Source organism: Vigna unguiculata, chromosome 8 (genome assembly GCF_004118075.2).
Source record: "Vigna unguiculata cultivar IT97K-499-35 chromosome 8, ASM411807v1, whole genome shotgun sequence".
Taxonomy (NCBI): domain Eukaryota; kingdom Viridiplantae; phylum Streptophyta; class Magnoliopsida; order Fabales; family Fabaceae; genus Vigna; species Vigna unguiculata.
The window spans coordinates 4,832,435-4,854,983 of NC_040286.1; the positions used below are offsets into that span (position 1 = coordinate 4,832,435).

General features: G+C 30.4%; 1 protein-coding gene and 1 long non-coding RNA gene across 6 annotated transcripts; one reads left to right on the forward strand and one right to left on the reverse strand.

Moving 5' to 3' along the window:
* The first annotated feature begins 1,805 nt into the window (after positions 1 to 1,805).
* Positions 1,806 to 10,891, forward strand: LOC114195441 (transcription initiation factor TFIID subunit 5-like). 5 transcript variants are annotated; one of them, XM_028085917.1, is made up of 19 exons: positions 1,806 to 2,053; positions 3,299 to 3,380; positions 3,474 to 3,552; positions 3,698 to 3,795; positions 3,891 to 3,947; positions 4,358 to 4,445; positions 4,530 to 4,639; positions 5,160 to 5,267; positions 5,479 to 5,630; positions 5,846 to 5,956; positions 6,047 to 6,116; positions 6,218 to 6,257; positions 7,312 to 7,476; positions 7,739 to 7,815; positions 8,514 to 8,630; positions 9,832 to 10,097; positions 10,210 to 10,305; positions 10,402 to 10,477; positions 10,572 to 10,891. In XM_028085917.1, exons 1-19 carry the CDS (start codon positions 1,923 to 1,925, stop codon positions 10,626 to 10,628), a joined length of 1,980 nt encoding a protein of 659 aa, XP_027941718.1. In that variant the 5' UTR covers positions 1,806 to 1,922; the 3' UTR covers positions 10,629 to 10,891. The 5 variants fall into 5 exon arrangements, with proteins under 5 accessions (XP_027941718.1, XP_027941719.1, XP_027941716.1 ...); XM_028085918.1 differs by having other exon boundaries at positions 10,405 to 10,477; XM_028085915.1 differs by having other exon boundaries at positions 6,047 to 6,257; positions 8,519 to 8,630.
* A 2,986-nt stretch (positions 10,892 to 13,877) lies between these two features.
* LOC114193031 lies at positions 13,878 to 17,919 on the reverse strand. Its single transcript, XR_003606206.1, has 3 exons — positions 16,810 to 17,919; positions 14,898 to 14,953; positions 13,878 to 14,216 (listed from the first exon to the last, which is right to left on the reverse strand). It is a non-coding gene; the product is annotated as an uncharacterized LOC114193031 (long non-coding RNA).
* Between the last annotated feature and the right edge of the window lie 4,630 nt (positions 17,920 to 22,549).

Genomic DNA, 22,549 nt, shown 5'->3' on the forward strand with positions numbered 1-22,549 from the left:
GGACACCCAAATTGTCGTGGAGCCAAGACAGGGTTATAATTCACACAACTTATAATGCCTATTAGGGGGACATTAGGAAAAATTCCACAAGAAATGACATGTGACTTCGGCAACCTCGGGACACACCATCTAATCCTTCCCCCTGTTCAAACTTGCACAAAATTGGGCCCATTCTTTCGCCCCCCGAATTTCAATACCGCCAGGTGGTAATTCTCCAATCTGACATTCAACATTCAATGTACCCAGACAAATTCAGGATATAAACCATAAATACACTACAGGTACACAACATAGCATCTTCTTCCTCTTTAGTGCGTGGCATAGGTTCAAACTCCCATATAGCATTCATTGAATTTTTAAAAATTAAAAATTATTTTTATATATTTTCTATAAAATTATTTATTTTATTCTCTTCGTTTATTTTTTTTATCAATTGTTATTTTTTCATTTATTTCTTTTTATTTTTAATAAATATAAATTTATGTTATATATTAATTTAACAACATTATATTATTATTATATATTAATATAATATTATACAAATTTTAAAAAATAAAATATGTACACATATGTACGACAACGCTATACTCATGTTAATAATAGGTATAAATACACATTTGGTACCCAAACTTTTTTGGAAAGTTCAATGTGGTACCCGAACTTTAGGAATGTTCAATTTGGTACCCCAATTTTCTAAAGAGGTTCAATTTGGTCCTCTCCGTTAAGTTGGAGTTAACACCGTGTTCGTACAGGACACGTGTCAAGCCATGAAATTTTTATTTTTTTTTTAATTTTTTTTCAAAAAATTAATTTTTTTTTTCAAAAAATTTAAAAAACTGCCACGTGTCAGTTTATCATCGTGTCACATGGCAGCTTACAAGCATGACACGTGGCAGTGTAATAGTTGTTTTCAATTTAGTACCCCAATTTAATTTTTTGGTTCAATTTAGTACCCAAATTTTTTAAAATGATCCAATTTCGTCCTTTCCTATTTGAGACCAAATTAGTAAATAAGCTTAATTATAATTTATATAAACATGTTAAAATAATTGTTTTGAATTTATACATCAAATCACTACACCTAAATATTCAAATTATTTTATTTTTTACAAGTGTAAAAAATTTCATGTATAAAAATTTACAAAGGTTAAAATGAAAAAAATAAAATAATTTAAGTATTTAGGTGAAATGATTTGATGTATATATATTATAAAAAGTTATTGTAACATGTATATATAGGTTGTAATTAAGCTTATTTACTAATTTGGTCTCAAATGGAAGATGACGAAATTGAATGATTTTAAAAAATTGGGGTACTAAATTGAACAAAAAATTTAAATTGGGGTACTAAATTGAAAACAACTATTACACTGCCACGTGTCATGCTTGTAAGCTGCCACGTGGCACGATGATAAACTGACACGTGGCAGTTTTTTAAATTTTTTGAAAAAAAAAATAATTTTTTGAAAAAAAAAATTAATTTTTTGAAAAAAAATTAAAAAAAAAAAATTTATGACTTGACACGTGTCCTGTACGGACACGGTGTTAACTCCAACTTAACAGAGAGAACCAAATTGAACCTCTTTAGAAAATTGGGGTATTGGGGTACCAAATTGAACATTCCTAAAGTTCGGATACCACATTGAACTTTCCGAAAAAATTTGGATACCAAATGTGTATTTATACCTTAATAATACTATAAAACTAACTTTTTATGTAACATGAAAAATAATCTATTAAATAAGATATTTTAGAGCACTTTGAATAAAGTTAAAAGATAAAATAATATCAAATGAAGTTAACCGAACCAATATTTTTTAGTGAAGTCGATCGGGTTGGATTCATTTTCACCTAGGTGAGTAGTGCGGGAAAGAGAGAGAGACGCAGAAGAACACTGTCAGTTTGATTTGGTTGGTGTGGGCATGGACGAAGATCAAATAGAAGGTTGTGTGAGTGGGTACCTCAAGCAGAAAGGGTTTGCGCAAAACGATGACAAACTTCAACTTTCCAACACCGATTCCTCTCTTCAACCCAACACTCTCAATCGCGCTCAGTATTCACTCTCTCTATCTTTTTCGTTTTCAATTTATGTGAAATTATAGTACTCCATCACCTTTGAGTCACCAGGTGTCTTGATTTAAACTTTCGGGCTTGTGAATATGAAGCTGATGTATACCAGAGTTTAAAACTAGACATAAATAATCAAAGCATTCACCCAATTACTTTTATAATATGTATAGATAGATATAGACATGTGGTTTATTCCATGTATAAAGTGACATCACCAAGAATTGAAAGCTTGAATCACTTAAAATCGAGTATACTCACTGCTTAAATCATGCCAGGTATGTTATGGTATGACTGAGAGATGTCTTTGTCCTTCAGGCATGTGATTAGGAGTTTGATTTGTAGGCCTATCTGAACAGAAAAAGAATTATTAGGACTGTGGGGTTTTCCATGGGAGATTTGACACTAAGAGCTGTGAGTAAACTCGTGTGTACTGTGAGATTATCTTTTTATCCAAAACCTTAAAAGACAACAAGTTTGGGTGTCATTTTTATGGTATATTGCTCAGTTTGTTCATTTCTGGACTTCTAATGCACTTGAATTTTTATATATAGCCGTATCTTGAGTGATTAGTCTTCAACCATTGGGAGGAATACTATGGATTCACTGAAAAAAACACATCAACTTTTCTGTTGAAAATTTTAGTTTTAAATTGTTAGATGTCAATGAAATTGCCGCTGGGGTAGTTGCCTACCTCAGTGCCTAAGATTTGGGTTATATTTCATATTTTGAAGATGCATTGTGTGCTCTGTAAAACTTATGAATTTTTGAACTTATGGTGCATTTTTAATCAATAGAGTTATCCTTCAATATTGCTACACGTTGCTAATTTCTTTGGCCGTAAACAGTGTTTCTTGCTCTTCAATGTTAATTTAGATGATGAACTTCAATTAAAATTATGTTAAAAAGGATAGGTGGGTAGTTTTACTTTTGTGCATGAGGCAGACAAAAATTTAATTAAGAGGATGAAACTGACAGTTGGCCTAGGTTTTTAAGCCACAAATGTTATCTGTTTTTGACTTTTTTAGCATCTCACAAGAAAACTATTGCACAAATATGATTTCAAATTGTATTGTTTTCCGTTGAAAACAGTTAGCAAACATGTAGGCTGAAGAGGTTTATGTGTTTTCTTAGAATATAGTCATCAGTTTGCACGAATTCTATATTAGATACACTTTCAACTCAAATATTTTTAGGAGTGTTTCTTGAATTAAAACCTTTTATTTTGCAGATTGGAGAGAGGTTCTGCTAGATACCATGATGGATATGGCAGACTAAGATCATGGGCATACAGGTCACTTGAATCATACAAGGTAGTATGGCGTTTGGTTACTGTCTTGTTTAAAGTTCATTCACAAAATTGCTGTGTTTCAGTTTCTTACACATGGTTTGCCACTTCTTTGCAGCATGAATTACTGCGTGTGCTTTATCCAGTATTTATCCATTGCTTCATGGATCTTGTGGCAAAAGGACATCTTCAGGAAGGTATGAAATATTTCTTCGCACAGACATTTAACAATAATTATTAATATTATTTTTGATGAATTTTGAAGTTCCTAATGTGGCAATCAATGCAACATTTGTTTTATGCTTCTGTCACATGATTCATGATTCTGTCGGATATACTCAGCTTGGAACTTTTTCAATACCTTTCGTGAGGACCATGAAATGTTGCACTCACGAGACCTTCAGAAATTGGAACTAGTTCTTTCTCCTACTCATTTGGAGGTTAGTTGCTGTCTAAAATGTGATATCTTTTATATGTTTCTTGAAGTTATTAGACAGCTAGCACTATATAATCCTTCAATATTGTTCTTTCTCAGGAAATGGAATTCGCACATTCCCTTAGGCAGAGTAAGTTCAACATAAAGATATGTCGGGTAATGTCTTTATTTACCTAGATTAGTTTGTTAATATGCTTTAATTGAACTGTTTCTCAGTAACTCCTTTCAGTACTCATCAGATTAAATGTTTTTTCAGTTAGTTTCATAATCCATGAGAAGTAGGGCAGAACTTTTGTGCCCCTTTTGGGCCTTGTTTTTAGGTGTTTGACTATTCTCCTGTGATCTTATTTTTTATTAATATTGGTGATGCTTTTCTCTTCGGAAAAATGCTTGGCTATTATTAGCATTTGATTTGCAGCTTCTGAATAAAGAAAAGAATCATATACGTAAAAACCAGTTTTGGCTTTATTTATAGTTTTGTTAAGAATTTTCATCACTGAGGTCATTGCGTTTAAGTTCTCTATACATTGAAAAATCTGATAGTTAATGTTTTGGACTTCTGGCAGTATTCTTATGAGCTTCTATTGCAACACCTACATAGTATGCAATCCACCACAATAATTGGTATTATCAATGAGCATATTAACTTCCAAGGTACTTTTCCTCATTTTAAGTTGTGTGTTAATTCTGTTCATTTACTTGTCAGTTTTACATAAATTTCATTCGTGTTGCCTGCAGTTACAGCTGGGCAACCGAGCTCAATTTCTGATGATCCAGAAGCTGTTACCCTCAGTGGAAGCATCCAGGATGCAGTAAACCAGATAAATCAGAAAGAAATCCTTTGGGGGGTGAGTCCTTTAGTATATCTACAAAGCTAGACAATTTTATAAAATTATCTTGCTCTTTTTTGTTTCAATGCATTCCAGTTTCTTACTTCTGCAAACTTTTGTTATAAAAAGTGTATTATAATAGCATCTATAATACCTAAACTTTCAAATACTTAAAAATTGCTTACTTTTATGCATTTCACAATTGTAATGCCTTGAGCAACAGTGAAATGAACTTTGACATCTGTTACATCCTTTGTGTTTCCAGAGTGGGAGCAATGAGTCCTCCAAAATTTTTAAAACTACACAATTTTTCTTTCCTTTCCTCTTTTGTGATGTGTTGAAGGGGATTGAAGTAGCTGTTAATTTCATTTAATAGTAAACAAAATCACACACACACACATTTATTGCCTATCATCCACCCTAAACTCCAGTCCAAAAATGTTCTTCATAGGATTCTTTAATAGAAATATTTTTCTGATTTAAATAATCATTGGCTGTTAAATTATAGTCTGATTTCAATCTCATTATTTCCACCTAGATGTTTGAAGATTCTGTGGAAGACCACATAGATAAGGCTGGGGCCTTGCTTTCAGGCACAGAAAAGGGTGAAGGCGAAGGTAAAGAGGGAGACAATGATGAGAGTAAGGTACATCCGTTATTAAAGTGCACCACTGACTCTTACGTTTCATAAAGGCTTTTACTGAATGATCTGATATAATACATTTCTCAGAATTTGTGCACTTGTAAAAAAGTTGAGCATTAGTTCCATTTGAATTCACTTTGATCACCTTAATACTGAAGATTCTTTGTTTGGTTGTCAAGAAGTGTTAATTGTTTTTCACTTGTTTCTCTTTTAGAAAAGGTCAATTGATGTAGGAAAGCAAGGTAATTCAGTAAAAAAGGTAAAAAAGGACAAGGTCAGCAGTGCAACAGGGAAAAATGCTAAACCAGAAGCTAGCACTATATCTGCAGCACCTCGCATTAAACCAGAGCTACCCTTGCCCACAGTGTATTCTCTCAAGTCTTTTTTTGTATAATTGGCTTTACATATTCTGTGTTGGTTGTTGTTTAAACTAGAAGATCATCCTATATTTATGTTTTTAATTACAGTGAGAACTGCAGAGTCAGAATTTTGGTCTATTAAATGACATCAAAGCCATAGAAAAGCGTTCATTAAAAATATGTAGTTCTATTATGTTGAATGTTCTAATGTTATTCTTGCAGTTCAACTGATGTAGAACTGTCAATCCTAGAGGATTTAAGGAATCGTGTACAATTGAATAGTGTTGCTCTCCCTTCAGTTAACTTCTACACATTTGTAAATACACATAATGGGTAATCTCTTACACTTTAGTTTGGCAGAAGAAGTTTATTTATGTTTGGTTTTCTGTTGGGTAACACTTAACTGTTTGCTCAACTACCCAGTTTAAGCTGTTCATCAATATCCCACGATGGATCATTGCTTGTTGGAGGATTTTCTGACTCTTCACTAAAGGTTCTTTCTCTTCACCCTCCTCCTCTTTCCACCCTTCCGAAAGAACACCCTTTTTCCCTTTACAGCTTTATCTTGGGGTTATTTTTGACTCGTGTCTGCAGGTCTGGGATATGGCAAAACTTGAGCAACAATCCACTGCTCGTAAGTTCATTGCTTAAATCCTTTTGTTTAGACCAAGCTGAGTAAATTTGTTGCATACTATGCTTTACAAACTTGAATATGATTATAAACAATTTTCACTCACTACTATTAATTGAGTATGATGGTTATCTGTAATGTGCTGCAAGGTTCTAATACGACTTATAAAAAAACTCACTTTGTTAAATTCCTTATAAGTATATGTATGTGTAAAAATGTATGCAAAATATACAGTAGCGTAGCTTCCTCATTGTGCTTTTTTCTTTTAGACCTTTGATTTTAAGAATTTGTTAGGTGACAAAACTTGGTATAAAACGTGACGTAAAACAGACTGGATGCACTATTTTCTCCCTGTAAGTCATTGGACATTGTAATACACACACTTGCCTTTTTTCTGGATTGTGCTATACAATGTCCAATGACATAATTTGTAATACATCACTCTCTTTTTTTCTGGATTGTGCAGTGGATCTTAAATATCATTTAAGAGAGTGATGTCATTGTAATACACACACTTGCCTGCAACATATACAGTAGTAGCTTCCTTCATGGTGTGTCTTCTTTTAGATTTTTCCATAAAATGTTTTAGGGGAAAAAACTTTTGGCATAAGAATGTGATGTAAAAGAGTGGGTGCACTATTTGGCCCTGTAATAGGTTTTTATTGGAAATGTTCTCTAGAAGTTTTAGGGGATTTATCTGATCACTCTGGGTCCTTTTTCTGGATTGTGTAGTGGGTATTAAATATCGCTTGAGTGATGCCACTGTAATTTGTATGCGATGAAATCCATCGCTAATATGATGATAATCTTGATCAATCTTGTCCAGCCATATATGAAACTGGCTTCTTGAACTCTCAAATATCATGTCTAATGTTAAAACATTAGGGTGTCTAAAAAGAATAACTATTGTAGTTGAACCAAGTCTACACTGAAAGTTCTGGTTTAGCTAAATTTAAACTCATTGAAGCAAGCTTTTAAGTCTTGAGGAATTCAATATGCTCAAATATGAGTTTTATCTGTTTGCTTGCTATAATAGTTCAGTCATTTCTATCATCAGATTTTTCGCAGGGAGGGAATGACATGTCACAAAATGAACAAGTTATTGGGCAAAATAGTGGGAGAAGACAGTACACATTGTTTCAAGGTCACTCAGGTCCAGTCTATGCAGCCACTTTTAGTGCTGCCGGGGATTTTCTTCTTTCCTCTTCAGCGGACAAAACAGGTAAGTTAATTTGATCCCATTTGAATGATCTATTGTTCTTTCTGAATTCTGTCTTCACCTTTGACAGTTTACTTTGTTGTTTCACATTCAAGTACTAGAAAATAGGGTATAATTGACAACTCCCACAATAACTACCTTCCTTAAAACTGTGATTTTTATCAATTGACAATGTTAAATAGTTTAAATTGGCAGTTCATAGAAATTAAGCTTTCTATATATTTGTTGTATTTTTAATTCTGAGTCTTATGATACGTTAATGCAGTTCGATTATGGAGTACAAAGCTTAATGCCAATCTTGTTTGTTACAAGGGTCACAATTACCCTATCTGGGATGTTCAGGTAGACTTTTATCATCTAAATCTTTCTAACTTCTATGGATCTTGTTAAACTCGAGGGTAGAGAAATATTGAAACTGTGTTTCTCAAACAGTACGTGTACTTTATTTATATTGAGAAAAAATAGTCAATACTGTAATAGAGGAGATTTGATATTTTTTAATGATAAAGATTTGATATGGGAATAAATTAAAACATCCTAATATACAATATTCTTGGTTATCTAGGATCAACGCCTATAATTATAACGGATGTCATAACATTGAACAACTCTCCATATACTCTAGGATTATTTTAAATTTAAAGATTTAAGACGTGGTGATGCCATGTGATTTTTAGAGAAGATGTATTGTTACAGAAAATTATGTAACACAGTAGAGATGAAGATAACAGAGATGCTGTGGGATGAGATGGTTGGTGGGAGAGAGAGAGAAACTGAAAAAAATAATTTAAAGATGTAATATTCCTAAAAGTAGTATGCAGTGTATTCTCTCCGAAATATACACCTTGCATCTTTGTTCAATACAAGTATGAGCGTATCTTTGGAAATTCGTTCCCTCGAGTTTTATTTTTGGAGCTTATGAAGATTTTCTTCCCTATCCAGTGGATATTTTGTTTCTCATCTTTCCTTTTGTCTCATTCTATTTAATTTTGAGTCTGCATTTACATTCTAGACTGCTACATTTTTTTTTTCTGGTGCAGTTTAGTCCTGCAGGGCATTATTTTGCCAGCTGTTCACATGACAGAACTGCCAGGATTTGGTCTATGGACAGAATAAAACCTTTAAGAATAATGGCAGGACATTTGTCAGATGTTGATGTAAGTTCTAGCAGTTAATTTTTTTCCTTGTGCTTGTCCTAATTTTCTTTAGATTTATATCATCCGCTATTGATTACAATTTTTTATTTATACATTGATTGCTCCAGAAGTTTCATGTTTCATACACGTACACAAAGTTACTTCTGTTACCTTATATTAATGTGCGACGCAGTGCAATTTTAGAGTAACACACCTTATACTAAATTAAAGTGTGAATTGAGTTTATCCATACAAATTTTTGTCCGAGTCCTAGGTCCTCAAGCTACAATTTAAAGGGAGATTATCAAAATAAAAGTTGTGTCTGCCAACTCAACAAACATTTTTAGCCTTTTTGGTTCGATTATGTGTACTTCATTATGCTTCTCAAGGAAATACAGGATAAAATAATCATCAAAATGTCTGGCAAACCTGAGTTCACAAGGAAACTCCCTAGTTACCACGATAATAATAAAAATATTGATGATGATGATGACGATGAATAGAAGTGTTAAATCTGCATTCTCCCCCTGGTTGACGGATAAAATTAGATGAGTAAAATAATTATAGAGGGGTGTTGGCTTTTGTTTTAGATAAATGAAAAATTTATAAAAAAATATATATATATTAAAGAACAAGTGTATCAAGAATGTTCTTATGGTTACAAAGATGATAAAACGAGGAGAGAGAAAGAAATCAACACACTCTGAAGGAATCCTGAATGATTTTGCCTAGTTATTCTTAGTTTCCCTCTACCTCTAGCAATTGGGTTACTTTTCCACACGTCCAGACCTCCTAAGCTGAATTTCTACTATCCTTTCTACAATAGGTGCTACTTTTTCTCTAATACATTTATTCCTGATCTGATCGTGCCCATATGCTCACTCATTCAGCACAACATTCTCACCTATGTATGTTTAGTTTGTTCTTTTGTAGGTTTTTTACCACCCAACATGCATGCCTTAGTTGTGTGATAACTTTTTCGTTTACATTTAGCTCCTAGATATTTAAACCAATTGACAATCCTGCATTTATTTATTTTTTTCTCTTTTAGGAGAGGGGATCCATAATTGTGCTGACTCTTTACTCATTCCCTTTCTCCTCTCTTGTCCGTAGATGGATTAATTTTTTCCTCAAAATATTATTTGAAGTACTTGAAGAATATTTTCAGTTTTTCAATCCTTATTAATTATGCATCGTTTACCTGTTCTTCTGTGTCGTTTAGTGTGTGCAGTGGCATCCCAACTGCAACTACATTGCTACTGGCTCCAGTGATAAAACAGTTCGACTGTGGGATGTGCAGAGTGGGGAATGTGTGCGGGTTTTCATTGGTCATAGAAGTATGATTTTGTCTTTGGCAATGTCCCCTGATGGTCGCTACATGGCATCTGGTGATGAAGATGGCACAATCATGATGTGGGACCTCTCTAGCGGCTGTTGTGTCACACCTCTAGTCAGTCACACCTCATGTGTCTGGTCACTCGCTTTCAGGTGATCCCCACAAACAACCCCACTCAACATTTCAGCTTGATCATAGAAAGGTATTTTAGGTTGCTATCAAAGTCTTAACATCGCTTCTGTTCTTTGTTGTTGGATTTGTCAGTTGTGAAGGTTCTCTTCTAGCATCTGGATCTGCTGATTGCACCGTCAAATTTTGGGATGTAACTACTGGTATAAAGGTTCCAAGGAATGAAGAAAAGTAAGTAGTTTATGTGACGTGAAAACACAAAACCATCTCTTTAGGAATTTTCTTTTCTAATGCAAGAACTGACAGCTCGTATTTTTTTCACACTAGTAGAAGTGGGAATGCTAACAGACTCAGATCATTAAAAAGCCTGCCAACCAAATCTGCTTCAGTTTACTCTCTCCAGGTACGTTCACTAATTACCCATTCTTTGTTTCACTTATCCATGTTAGTCTTGATTCAACTTTATAAAGATTTAACTGTGTTGTGTTCCGGAGCAGTTTTCTCGCAGGAATCTTCTTTTTGCAGCTGGTGCTCTTGCAAAAAGTGGTTGTTAGTATGTCAACAAATTTTGAAATGGCAGTTCTGACTTAACTCCAAAAAAACCTAATGTTGTGTTGTACAATATTTTTTATTTGTAAATTTATTAGTAAATTGAACTGAAATTATTCCCTCGGCAGGTTCTGATAATCCAGGCTATTTTGATAATTCCCCACCCATAAATGTATGATATATATTGTAAAATTATTAAGAGATAGGATGAATTACTCTTAATTCTCAATTTGCTGCTTTACATTCTCATATGTAACCTTGTTTAATATTTTGTTAATATTGCCACTAGCTTCGAATGCTGCTAGGTTCAAAACTAGATACTATTTTGCCTTGATTAATTGAAGTAATTTTTCCACTATAGCAACATGGAATGGTACCCCTTGTTTATGATTAGTGCTGTCACTAAAACTAGCGACAACGTGTGTTTGCATTCTGATCTTGTTATTTTATCACTAAGTTAAAATTAATGTTTATACTAACTTTAGTTTTATATTATTAATAGTTAAGCATAGACAAGTGATTTATTGTGGATAGTTGACACGAAGAGACATGTATGTGTGAGTGATTTATTTAAACACGCTAATTTTTTAGCATGTTTAATTTAATGGAAGAATATTTTGAAAACAGTAGAATCTTCTGGTGAAAAAAAGTATTGAAAAATAGTATTATATACTCAAAAAAAGTAATTTTGAAAGAAAAAGTATTATATACACAAAAGAGTATTTAGCTTTATTAATTGTTGTATAAATACGTGCGAGTACATTTAACCTACAGTTATGAATAAGTTCACGATGGTCACTATTGGGAATCATTTAAGTAGTTATATTTTTGAGCTTGCACAACGTTAACAATTAGATTTGCACCAAACAATGCCATAGGATTTCTATCAAAGTTTTCTTCCGATTTGAAACATAAAAACAAATATTTCTTGTACTCGTCTTAACTACTTTAGAGTTAAATTCATCACATTATTGAGTCGTTTTCTTTAATATTTTCATTTCATTCTTTATATCAAATTTCACAATGGTAGTTTTTTTAACTAACGTGATGTTTTCATATAGTGCGCATTTATACATATAAGTTAGTAGAATATTACAAAAAAATGTTAAAATTTTGGAAACTTGTACTCATTACTCGAAAAAGAAATCACTAGACATTACATGAAAAAGAAACCTTGCAATAGGGTTACTTTGAGAATTTTACTGTACTAACAATATATATATATTAAGACACCATAAAACCTTCAATAATTGTATCCACTTCTAGGTTAGAGTGTCATTAGACGTTGATTAGTTAATAGATTATAGCATATAATAATAATTTAATAGTAAAACTAGGAACGTAAGTGGTTTATGTCAGGTGTGGAGGAAGCATGTTTGATTGAGGGATGCATATTATGAACACAAAAAGGAACCAAAGAATCAAATCTCTGCATCAAAAGTGCCCACAATATCCAAAAATAATCATAACATATATACTCTTTGATAAACTTTTCATACTTTCAGGAAAAAAAATAGTATCATTTTCAATAAATTAATTTTTATATTAACTAATTTAATTTTTGAAATTTTTTTATTTTTATTTTTAAAAGTATTTGTGAAAAAAAATTTCAAAGCCAAATTTGATGAGTACTGAAATTCATTTTGTCTGATACCTCTCTTCTCCGGAGCTCAGAATAAACTGGTAACTATTTCTCACTATTTGTCAATATTTATGTTAACAACACCTTCTTTAGAAGTTAATAAGACCTTTTAAACACTACTAATAATTAAAATCGTCAAAAAATATATTATAAAAACTTCATTCTTATATGAGTTTTTTTTTTTACTTTTAATAAATCGATATTAGATAAGATGAAAACATGTATTAACCAATATTTCGTTAATACTCTTTCAATAAAAGAAAAAAGAAGATACAACAGCTTAAGATTGTTTGAATAAATTTTTATACAAGTACTTTCAAGAAAAGGAAACAGAAAAATTAAACAAAATACGCTTCCTAATAAATTATAATTAATTTATACATCAAATTGATAACAAAGATTGAATTAGTTTCTCTAAAAAATTACTTTTAATTTATACACAAACTTGTAATTATAACTTTTTAAGCACTTATATTCATACACTCAATCTTGATAATTATGGATTGAACTCGATAATGCCCCCAAGAAGATAAATTGACCAACTTTAATTAGCAGCCACACATTTTCGAAATGCCTCTCACACACACACACACACACACACACACACACACACACACACATATATATATATATATATATATATATATATATATATATATATATATATATATCCTAGTTGACTTGTATTATGCTATAATAGAACTTTTAAAATAGAATATTATTATTATTATTATTATTATTATTTTACTCATTGAAACTGGAGCTTCCAAAACTTATAAGCTATGCAAGGGAAAAATAAGAATAAAAGTTATCAATACACTAATAAAACATCATCATCATCATCTGCAAAATTAATGTTTCCTACTCTTCATCCAAATTCATAAAAACAAAATTGTAAGTCATTAAAACATGTAAAAAGGTTTTCACTCACTAACTCACTCCCACCCTGTTCAATCGATTGAGAAATCAAATTATGATGGCAATCAAATTTGGAGTATAAATATTCTCTAAATTATATCATAAATTTGTGTTTGAACTTTCAAGTCTGGCACATTAACTCAAAACATTTTATGAAAATATATATGACTTCTAGCCATATATTATTAAGGCAGACACTAATACAAAGCATCATCAGCATCTTCAAAAAGTTGTCTGCATAAAAGATGCAAATATACTTTGAAGTTTACATATCAGAAGGCATAATAATCAAGAATTAGTATCATTATCCATACAAGTAAAATAATACTTCATAGCACATCGAGAAAACATTACAGACACAAGTTCAAGAAAAAAAGAACATCCTTAAAAGATCAAACTACAGTTTGGAAGTTATTTTTATATCATAGTAAAAGAAAACAAGTGTCTTGTATAAACCAAATATATTATACTTGGTGAAAGTTATGTATATGTTTCCAAATAAAATAATATACAATTCGAAAATAATGTTGTGCAATGTCATACACAAAAACTGCTAACTGTTCTTTCACTGGAATAAACAATCTCGTTTCCAATAATCTTTTTTTTTTGGCTGTGTATGCATTTATATATGTTGAAATTCTTATCTGGACAATTTCTTTTCTATAATGCCATGTGATGATGACCCTAATGATCATTAAAAAGCTTATTTTTTTCATAAGAAAAATGTATATTACATAAAAACTACCATTTCACTGCACAAGATTGCAGCAGAAAGGCATTCACACAACTACAAAAGCAAATATCTCCAAAACAATTGTGAAGCAAAAATGCAACCATGTGAGAAAATAGTGAGAACCCCTGCATAATTTTCTCAACCTACCCTTTTAACATTCTTTCCATTGATTTGAGTCATTGCCTCATCTTGAAGCCATAGTTATAAGTTATGTAACTTTTCTCATTATGCAGTCATAAAATCTCAGTAGCAGTGTTGGAGAAAATTTCAGCTTCATTTAAACATGTACAAAGAAGATTCCTGTAAGCACACCAGTGATTACAACAAAAGTAAGGGACAATAGGAGATTAGAGGAAATTATCTATAATATACTCAGCTTAAAGCCCTTTGATTCCATGCAGTGGATAAGACTTTTGTTGTTGTTATTGTTCAGATGTATATATACATGTTTTTGTAAATACAATAACTTAATCAGTATTTAAAAGTCATGGATATAGTTCTCAAGAAGATATAGTTTAGATGTTGAGATTTGAAACATTGAAGAAGAGAAGATTATATAACAAACCTTACATAACAAACAATCACAAAATTCAAAAGCAAGTCATGTTATTGGAACAAACAATGAACTATTGAGCTTTCAACAACACTATTGCAACCATAAATGAAATTAATTATTAATCACTTCCAACAAAGTGAAACCTTTTCATTATATACACCATTTACTATACTGCACATTTATTTGGGGTTGTTTTTGTGAAAACTGGGGAGTGTATACTCATATATATTATCTTTATCAGTATAACTATAAACTGATATATTACAGAAAGAAGTGCAAAAAAAAGGTAACTACAGAAAAAATATATCAAAATTAGTCTTGCATCATTTAAATTTACTACCACAAAAAGTACATAAATCAAACAGAATTATGCACCATCAATCAAATCACAATAATATAAAAAGTTGCACAACTTAGCCAGTTACCAGAATCAGGAGATTGTGTGTCATTCATTCGCCAGCATCTTAAAATTCTTCCATGCCTATTAGGATCAACATTGAACCAACTTAAAATCATAAGATAATTGGATGCATTGCTAAAAACTTCAGTAGACGATTCAAGTTTTTGTAGCCTACACCAGTCTGTTATTTGTATTCGAGTTACATATTCAAATTGAATTTTCTTAGACTGATTACAGAATATTTTCAACAATAAATAAATACTTACACGATATACACAGTGTAAACATCATGCCACTAATAGAAGAAATCATAAAAAAATAGAGAATTCAGTCAAAGAAAAAGGAGGTTAATGATATATCAGTTACATCCAAAAATACAAGATACATACTAATGATTATAAGAAAAACACAAAGCTAAATGAATATCATTATTTTTCAATATCATTCTGGATAATTAATATAAGACTTGACAAAGCCCCAAATATTAGTTATTCACTGTGAACTTACACATATATGTGACAAAAAAAGTTGCAGGAATTGCAGGGATGGTCTCAAAAGAAAAGTCTACCATAAAGCTTAAGGACTTGGTTTTTGTTTTAAGAATTGCAAACAAAAAATATGAAAACTTAAAATCCAAAAACTAATCAGTGATGGATCTCATTATCATGAAGCTAAACTTCACTGAAGAGAATAAGGGTGTGAATGAATAACTTCTCTCCATACAAGAGAAAAAAAAAGTAAAAGATGGTGAAATAAATCAATCCCTAAATTAAAACTGGTTTATAAACTAAGCATAAGCTTTTGGAAAAAAAAATAGAATGAGATTTTCTCTATGCATATGTTAAAATTTGAACAATTAGATTATGAAAGAAGCTAATTTTTTGTGTTGGAGAAGTATATATAGACAGTTTATCCAAACATTTCTTAAGGCTGTTAGTTTTGTAAAGGTGTTTTAGATATACTTTTATATATTTATGTAGATGTAGGACCAAGCAAGCTGAATTTGTCTAACCACTACACGTACAACTGGAATAAAGACTTTGATTGTTAAACCTTTTCAGTAACAAATTGATATGTGCTTCTTGTCCACCACAGCCACGATACAAAAATATCACCACTCTTTCAATTTCATTCATAAAAAGCAATCACAACAAGTGGATATTTCACTGTTATAACAAAGATAATATGCTAGTAATGACAACTAAGAACATTCAGTTTATGCTACTCAGTAACAAAAATAAGGTTGCAAACTGTTTATATAAAATGCATGTTTATCAGTTTATCGAGATCTAACCAGACCCTTAACACAGTATCAGAACACATAACAGAAAGAAAAAACCAGAAAAAAAAAAGGCAAAGTAAAATCATTTGACCAGTGACCTGTTTGAAAATGGGGTATTATTCTGACAAGTTTTGGTGGGTAATGATAAACCCTATATTCATGAACCTAAGTATAGGGTTGTTTGCTAAGAATCAGACCACAAAATAGTACTGTTTTAGAGATTCTAACTAATTAAGCCAAACACTGTTTCAGGTGAGAACATTACAGCAATGAACAAGTTGATGGCCCGCATACTCTATAAACTTAAAATATATGAAAGGCTATGGAATCAGAAAAACGATAATAGCTAGCTAGATGCTAGAAAGCGAAAACAACAACAAGTGTGGACCATACTATATAACGTGTATGGTCCCTCCCACTCGCTACCATACAAATACACATAAAAAGATAGAAAACGGTGCCCCTCAAGGTCTGCACAATAACCAGGGCACCTTGTGCAAGGTAATGCTATCAAAAGTCACACTTATCCGTTTTGCAAGGACTAATATACTATAAACCATAATAAAGCCAATCAAACAACACGTATCAGCCTGTTTCAACTGATTATAGTAGAAGTTAAAATAAAACAAAATATAAACAGATAACTTTTACTCACTGTTGTTCAATAATACTGAAACATGTAACTAAACTGTTTCAGTAAGAGACATTTTTGGTCATGAGCTGCATCAGAATGAGAGAGAGAGAGAGTGAAGAAGATGATGTGGTTTGGTTTTGGTTGATGGAGAAGGAGAGTCGGAGAATTTTCTGGCACTGAAAACCGACAGAAAGAGTAGTGAGCACACAAAAGCAGTGATATAGAGTTATATCATGTGCCTCTTTGTGCTCACTCTCTTCTGTCAATTTCTGTCCAAATAGAAGGAATTAAAAGAAACTAAGTACACATACAATAGCATCCCAAATATGGAAAGTTTCACAGACAAAAGGTTTGGAAAAATCTGAAGGGAAGAATAAAAGCCACACAACCGAGTCAGATCTGAGGAGGAAAAATGTGACATCCATATTAAAGGAAAACTTCACGAAATCTGGAGCTAAAAAGGTGGGAAATCTAGGATCTGACATGCATGTTCTCAGAGGAACACAATTCTGAGAATTTAGGGTTTGTCACGAACAGCCTCAGTCCGAGAAATAAGGGCAGAAACAAGAAAAGCAAACCCCAGAAGATGAATCAAGAGATGAGGAAGAGGATGAAATGGTTCTGAGACAACAACAACATAAAAACATAAAAGAAGAAAGGAAAAGGGTATTAAACACCATAAAATAAACTCCAACCAAACCAAAACCATGTTGGGACACACAAAACTCCTTCTCTCTCTCTCTTTCTCTCTTTCCATGTCTGACTTTCTGTACATTGAGTCAGAGAGAGTCATGCAAAACGTAGAGATGACAAGTAGCAAGCTTGGCAGATGGGTGTGACAGATCTATGTGCATGATGATGGGGTGTGAGAAACTGAATAAATAGGTGAAAAAAGTGATGAGTTGAAATGAAATGAGAAGAAGAAAGAGAAGAGAGAGTGCAATTTGTTTTTGTGTGTAGGAGCAGCAAAAGGGTAAACATCTTATCCTAACAATGAAAATGGAAATGGAGCAGCCTTTTGGTTTTTGGTGTGTGAAGTGTGTGGAAGAGAGTGGGAGATATATAGTAGTTTTTAATGGTACACTCAGAGAAAATGGGGTTTGAGTTTCCCACTTACGCTAGCAAAATTATCATTATTATCATCACTCTCTACCCATTCTCTCTCTCTCTCTCACTCTTCTCTTTTTGGGAACACAAATAAAACCAACACAAAGCTTTTGTCCACACATATCTTCATTTCCTTTCTTCTTGTTTACTCATAAATCAACCCTCGTTAACCTTTTTCTTTTATCTTATTTCAATTTCATTATTTCTCTCTAACTATTCATCACACTTATTGCTTTTTCTCTTCTCTCCCCTTATTTCTTTCATTTTTTTTTTCATCCTACCCCACTCTATTTTGCCCTACATTACCCTTCAAACCCTCTTACTACTTCTTTTATTTCATTTGTATGGTGAGAATTAAATTCAATATTTTGTATTTCCAAGACACATTTACTCTTTCATTTATTGTATTCATTTAATGCTTTAGAGCCATACAATAACTCTTCTGTTTCTTTTTGTATCTCATTTAAGGTTTGTATATATCAAAAAAAATTACCAATAGATGTCATCATTTTTTAAATATTTTACTCTGTTCCTTCTTTTTACTTGTGTTGTTTACAGTCACAGTATGAAATGATTTTTTTTATTATAATAAAATTATTATGATTCCTATTTTACCTTTTATTACTTAAATTTTAACCAATAATTACTTCAACTTTAAGAATAATAAATAAATGGAAAATTCAAAAAACCGATAAATATGAAGAAAATAGTCGAGGTTTTCTATATTACTTTAATTGTATGTTTGAAATATATAGAAACTAAAATTATTCAAATATCTTAGAATGAATGAGTTGTGATGTATTTTGATATTGATTTTTGATGGGTCAAAGTGTTAAAATGTTTGTTTTCTTTATATGTACGTTGTAACTATTATAATCACAATTGACATAGATAAATAATGAGGTAGACATTAATAAATATATCAAAATCCATTAAGAGACTTTTTTTTATAATTATCTTTTAATTATATGGAAATTCTATTGGAGTTTTTCTTTGTTATTATTATTTTAGTTATGTATAAATTTTATCCATGATCTTTTAAGAGGTATAATTAAATATATAATTAAAAATATTTTTAGTCTTTAAATTTTTAAATTTTGATGTATGAAGTTGAAATTCATTCTTATTCTAAAGTTTAAAAATAGATATATAGTTCCTCTAATTCAATTGTGTTAATTTCTTTTTACGTGTCAAATGATATTTTAGGATGTTGTGTTTTGTTTATCCCATTTGACATGTTCCAACTCAAATGTCAATATAAAACATCATTTCATATGTAAAAAATTAACTATATTGTGTTAGAAGGATTATATCCATCCATTTATTACACTACAAGAAAATCATTAATTAAAAATCAATTTTAAAAATCAAGAATAGTTAGTCACTATAGTGACCAATTTAAATATCAATTTACAAAATAAAAAATTATTGATTACTAAAATAGTGATTATTATAAATAAAAATTCATAATAATCGCTGGTCAGAAGTTTTCTTGTTGTGTTATTTAATTATTATAATAAAAAAATATAAATATTAGTAATATATTATAACTAAGTAATATAAACATAAAAAATATTAATAGCGCTTTTGACAAAATAATATTTTAATAGCTAATTATACTTGAAATATAATTTATTATATAAATTTCTTTTTCGTATATTTCTTTTTACATGTATTCTATATTTTTTTCTCTTACTTTATTCACCTCTCTATATATATATATATAATTCATTATTTGTTCTATGAAGGTGAGTTGTTTTGATTTGAAAAAAAAAAAAAAGTTTCTAAAGAAAGAGGGAAGCATGACATGAGTATAATAAAATAATGGATTTGTGGGAGATTTGAGTTGAACTACTAATTTGCCTTATGTAATATATATTTTTTTAAATAATCTCATTTCTTTGATTTTTTTTTATAAATCTCATTGAAAAATAATAAATGATATTTTTAAGGAATAATTTATTTTTATTTATTCAATTGTTTTTCTTAACTAAAAAAATACATTTTAGAAAATTATATCTAACAATGTGGTTGAGAATTTGTAGAGGTTATAAAATTATGAGACATATGTAATGTTATACTAGGAATTTGTTATTTTATTTTATTTATGTATATATAAAAATAAAAAAATATAACCAAATATAAAATATTTAAATATTTCAATCTTAATTTCTTAATTATAAAATAATATAACTAATTTCTAAGATTGAAATATATTTTTTAAAACAATAATATTTCATAAAAATTAATATAAAAAAATTTATTAGATAAATATTTTGAACAATAATATAATAAATCTTAGAAGAGATTTGAGCAAATCATAAATGAGATCATAGGAACTTTCTAATGAACTCAATGATAGTAAATTTAAAATCAGTTTGGATAAAATTCAATTCAAATCATTAAAATCGGTTTGGATGAAATTCAATTCAAATCATTAAAAATGTTATTAACCTTAACACAAACAAAAAATGTTATTAACCTTAACACAAACAACTTATAAATAGTTGTGAAATAACTTTACTTAACTTTTTTAAAATAAAATCAGCTGAACTTTTTTTCTTTCGAATTTTGGTGAAATACAAATTTAAATGACTACTGACTAAGTGAATATTACCTAGCTTTTTTTACTCAAATATACTTTATTTCCATTAAATCAAATCACTTGATTTTCCGCCCACTTATCCCAAATCATTTCAAATTCATTTCCTTAACTAAACATAATATTAATGAAACTTGTTGAAAAGTCAATAATTGAAATGCTTACCTATTTCGTGAAAGATATGTCTCCAACCTTACAAAGTCGATCCTTATTAAGTAATATTAAAATTTGCTATCATTGAAAAAAAATTAAATAAGTTTGTCGTCTTTTAATTAAATATTAGTTTGTCAACTAATTTATGCTCAAAATATTTTTGTAATAAAAATAATACATTGATTTAAACAATATAACTACGTCGGCAAAAATGTCTATATACTCTTTGTAACGAAATTTTAGTATAGAAAAAAGACAGACACTATTATTAGTTTAGTTACTTTAGTTTTATTTTTTATTCACATTAAAAATTATGTTAAAATATAAGTTGTGATAGACTATTTTCATTAAAAAATCGTATTTTATTGAAGAATTATTACTAATAATAATTTCGTCAAACTCAAGTATATTGACAATCTTTTCCAACAAATTTTGTGATTTAATTTACCAACATATACTTTCATTCGGTAAGTAATCCATTGATAAAATTTGTTGACGAGATTTGTTGATAAATTACAATATGTACTACAGATAATTTTTTCTACTAATAGCTTATAATTACAATTACATGTGAAATTTTTTCGTTGGTAAATCAGTAGGCATTTCGGACGACAAATTTTTTGTTAAGTGCGACAAAATATTTTGTATATTAAAGGGAGATGGTTGATAAGAAGACAAGAAGAAAAATAAAATAAGAAGAGAAGAGGAGGAGGAGATGGAGGTTATGTGATGAGTTATTGGCAGCTTGACTGTGGTAGTGCGATGGCTCGACGGTGACACGATTGCTTGTTTGCAGAGGCGCATCGATGACATAGAGGCGTCCCGATGATGTAAATGTGTGATGACAGTGGTTGCCAAAGTTAGAAAAGGAGGTGGAAGAGGAGGGGTGGAAGAAGGTGAAAAGAAAGAGAAGGAAGATGAAGAGGATGAGTTGGAAGTAATGGACGTTGATCCTACGATGAGGAGAGAAGAAGAAAATGAAGAAAAAAAGGAAAAAAAAAGGAAAAAAAGAAAAAAAGCTTGATTGTGTATTTTATCAACAGATTTTATCAATGATCAATATACGTTGATAATTAACGTTATAAACTTACCAACAAATATTCGTTAACAAATTTGTTGTTGATATTTACCAGTAAATTTTTTCATCAGATTGTGAAATTTATCGATGATCAATTCACCAATATATTTTTTATCGTTAGTAGTACATCAATAAACTCAAATTATTGACGAATTTTTCTATTAAAAACAAATTAAATTCGTTGTAATACGCGATTTTCATAGTATTTTCTCAATGTTTTTTACAAATTTTAATTTATTTTATTTTAGTTGAATTTGGTCATTTATCTTTTAAATTATTCACTTTACCTTTTTTAAAATTATTCAAAATGGTTCTTACGTTTATAAGTGACAAAGTTACTAATTCAACATAGTAAAAGAGTTTAACAACATTGACACTTAAAAACAGACAAAAATATTTTTTTATTGAAATAATTTGTATTATCATTAAGATTCTCATTACTATAATATTCAAAATTTTCAAAAACAGAAAAACCTCTCTGCCTTTTTCTGCTTTTTGACCGTGACACTCATCACATTCTAAAAAAGGGAAAACTGAAAAACATCCATGGCCAAATGTCAGAACACCAGTCAAGAATGACAAAACATAGATGTAATAAAATGAAAAAAAAAAAACTCTAAAAGAAGAACCAAAATAACGCAATTTTTTGTCGAAGAAAAAAGGAAGAAAATGGCCAAGGATTTGTTACCTCTATCACCAGTAATCACATTCACCATTAGTAATCAAAGATCAAAAGAGAAAATAAAAAGGATAAAAAAGAAACTTTTTGGCGTACCAAAGGATAAAAACCTCTTACGAGAACCTCGTTGTTGCCAAAGTCA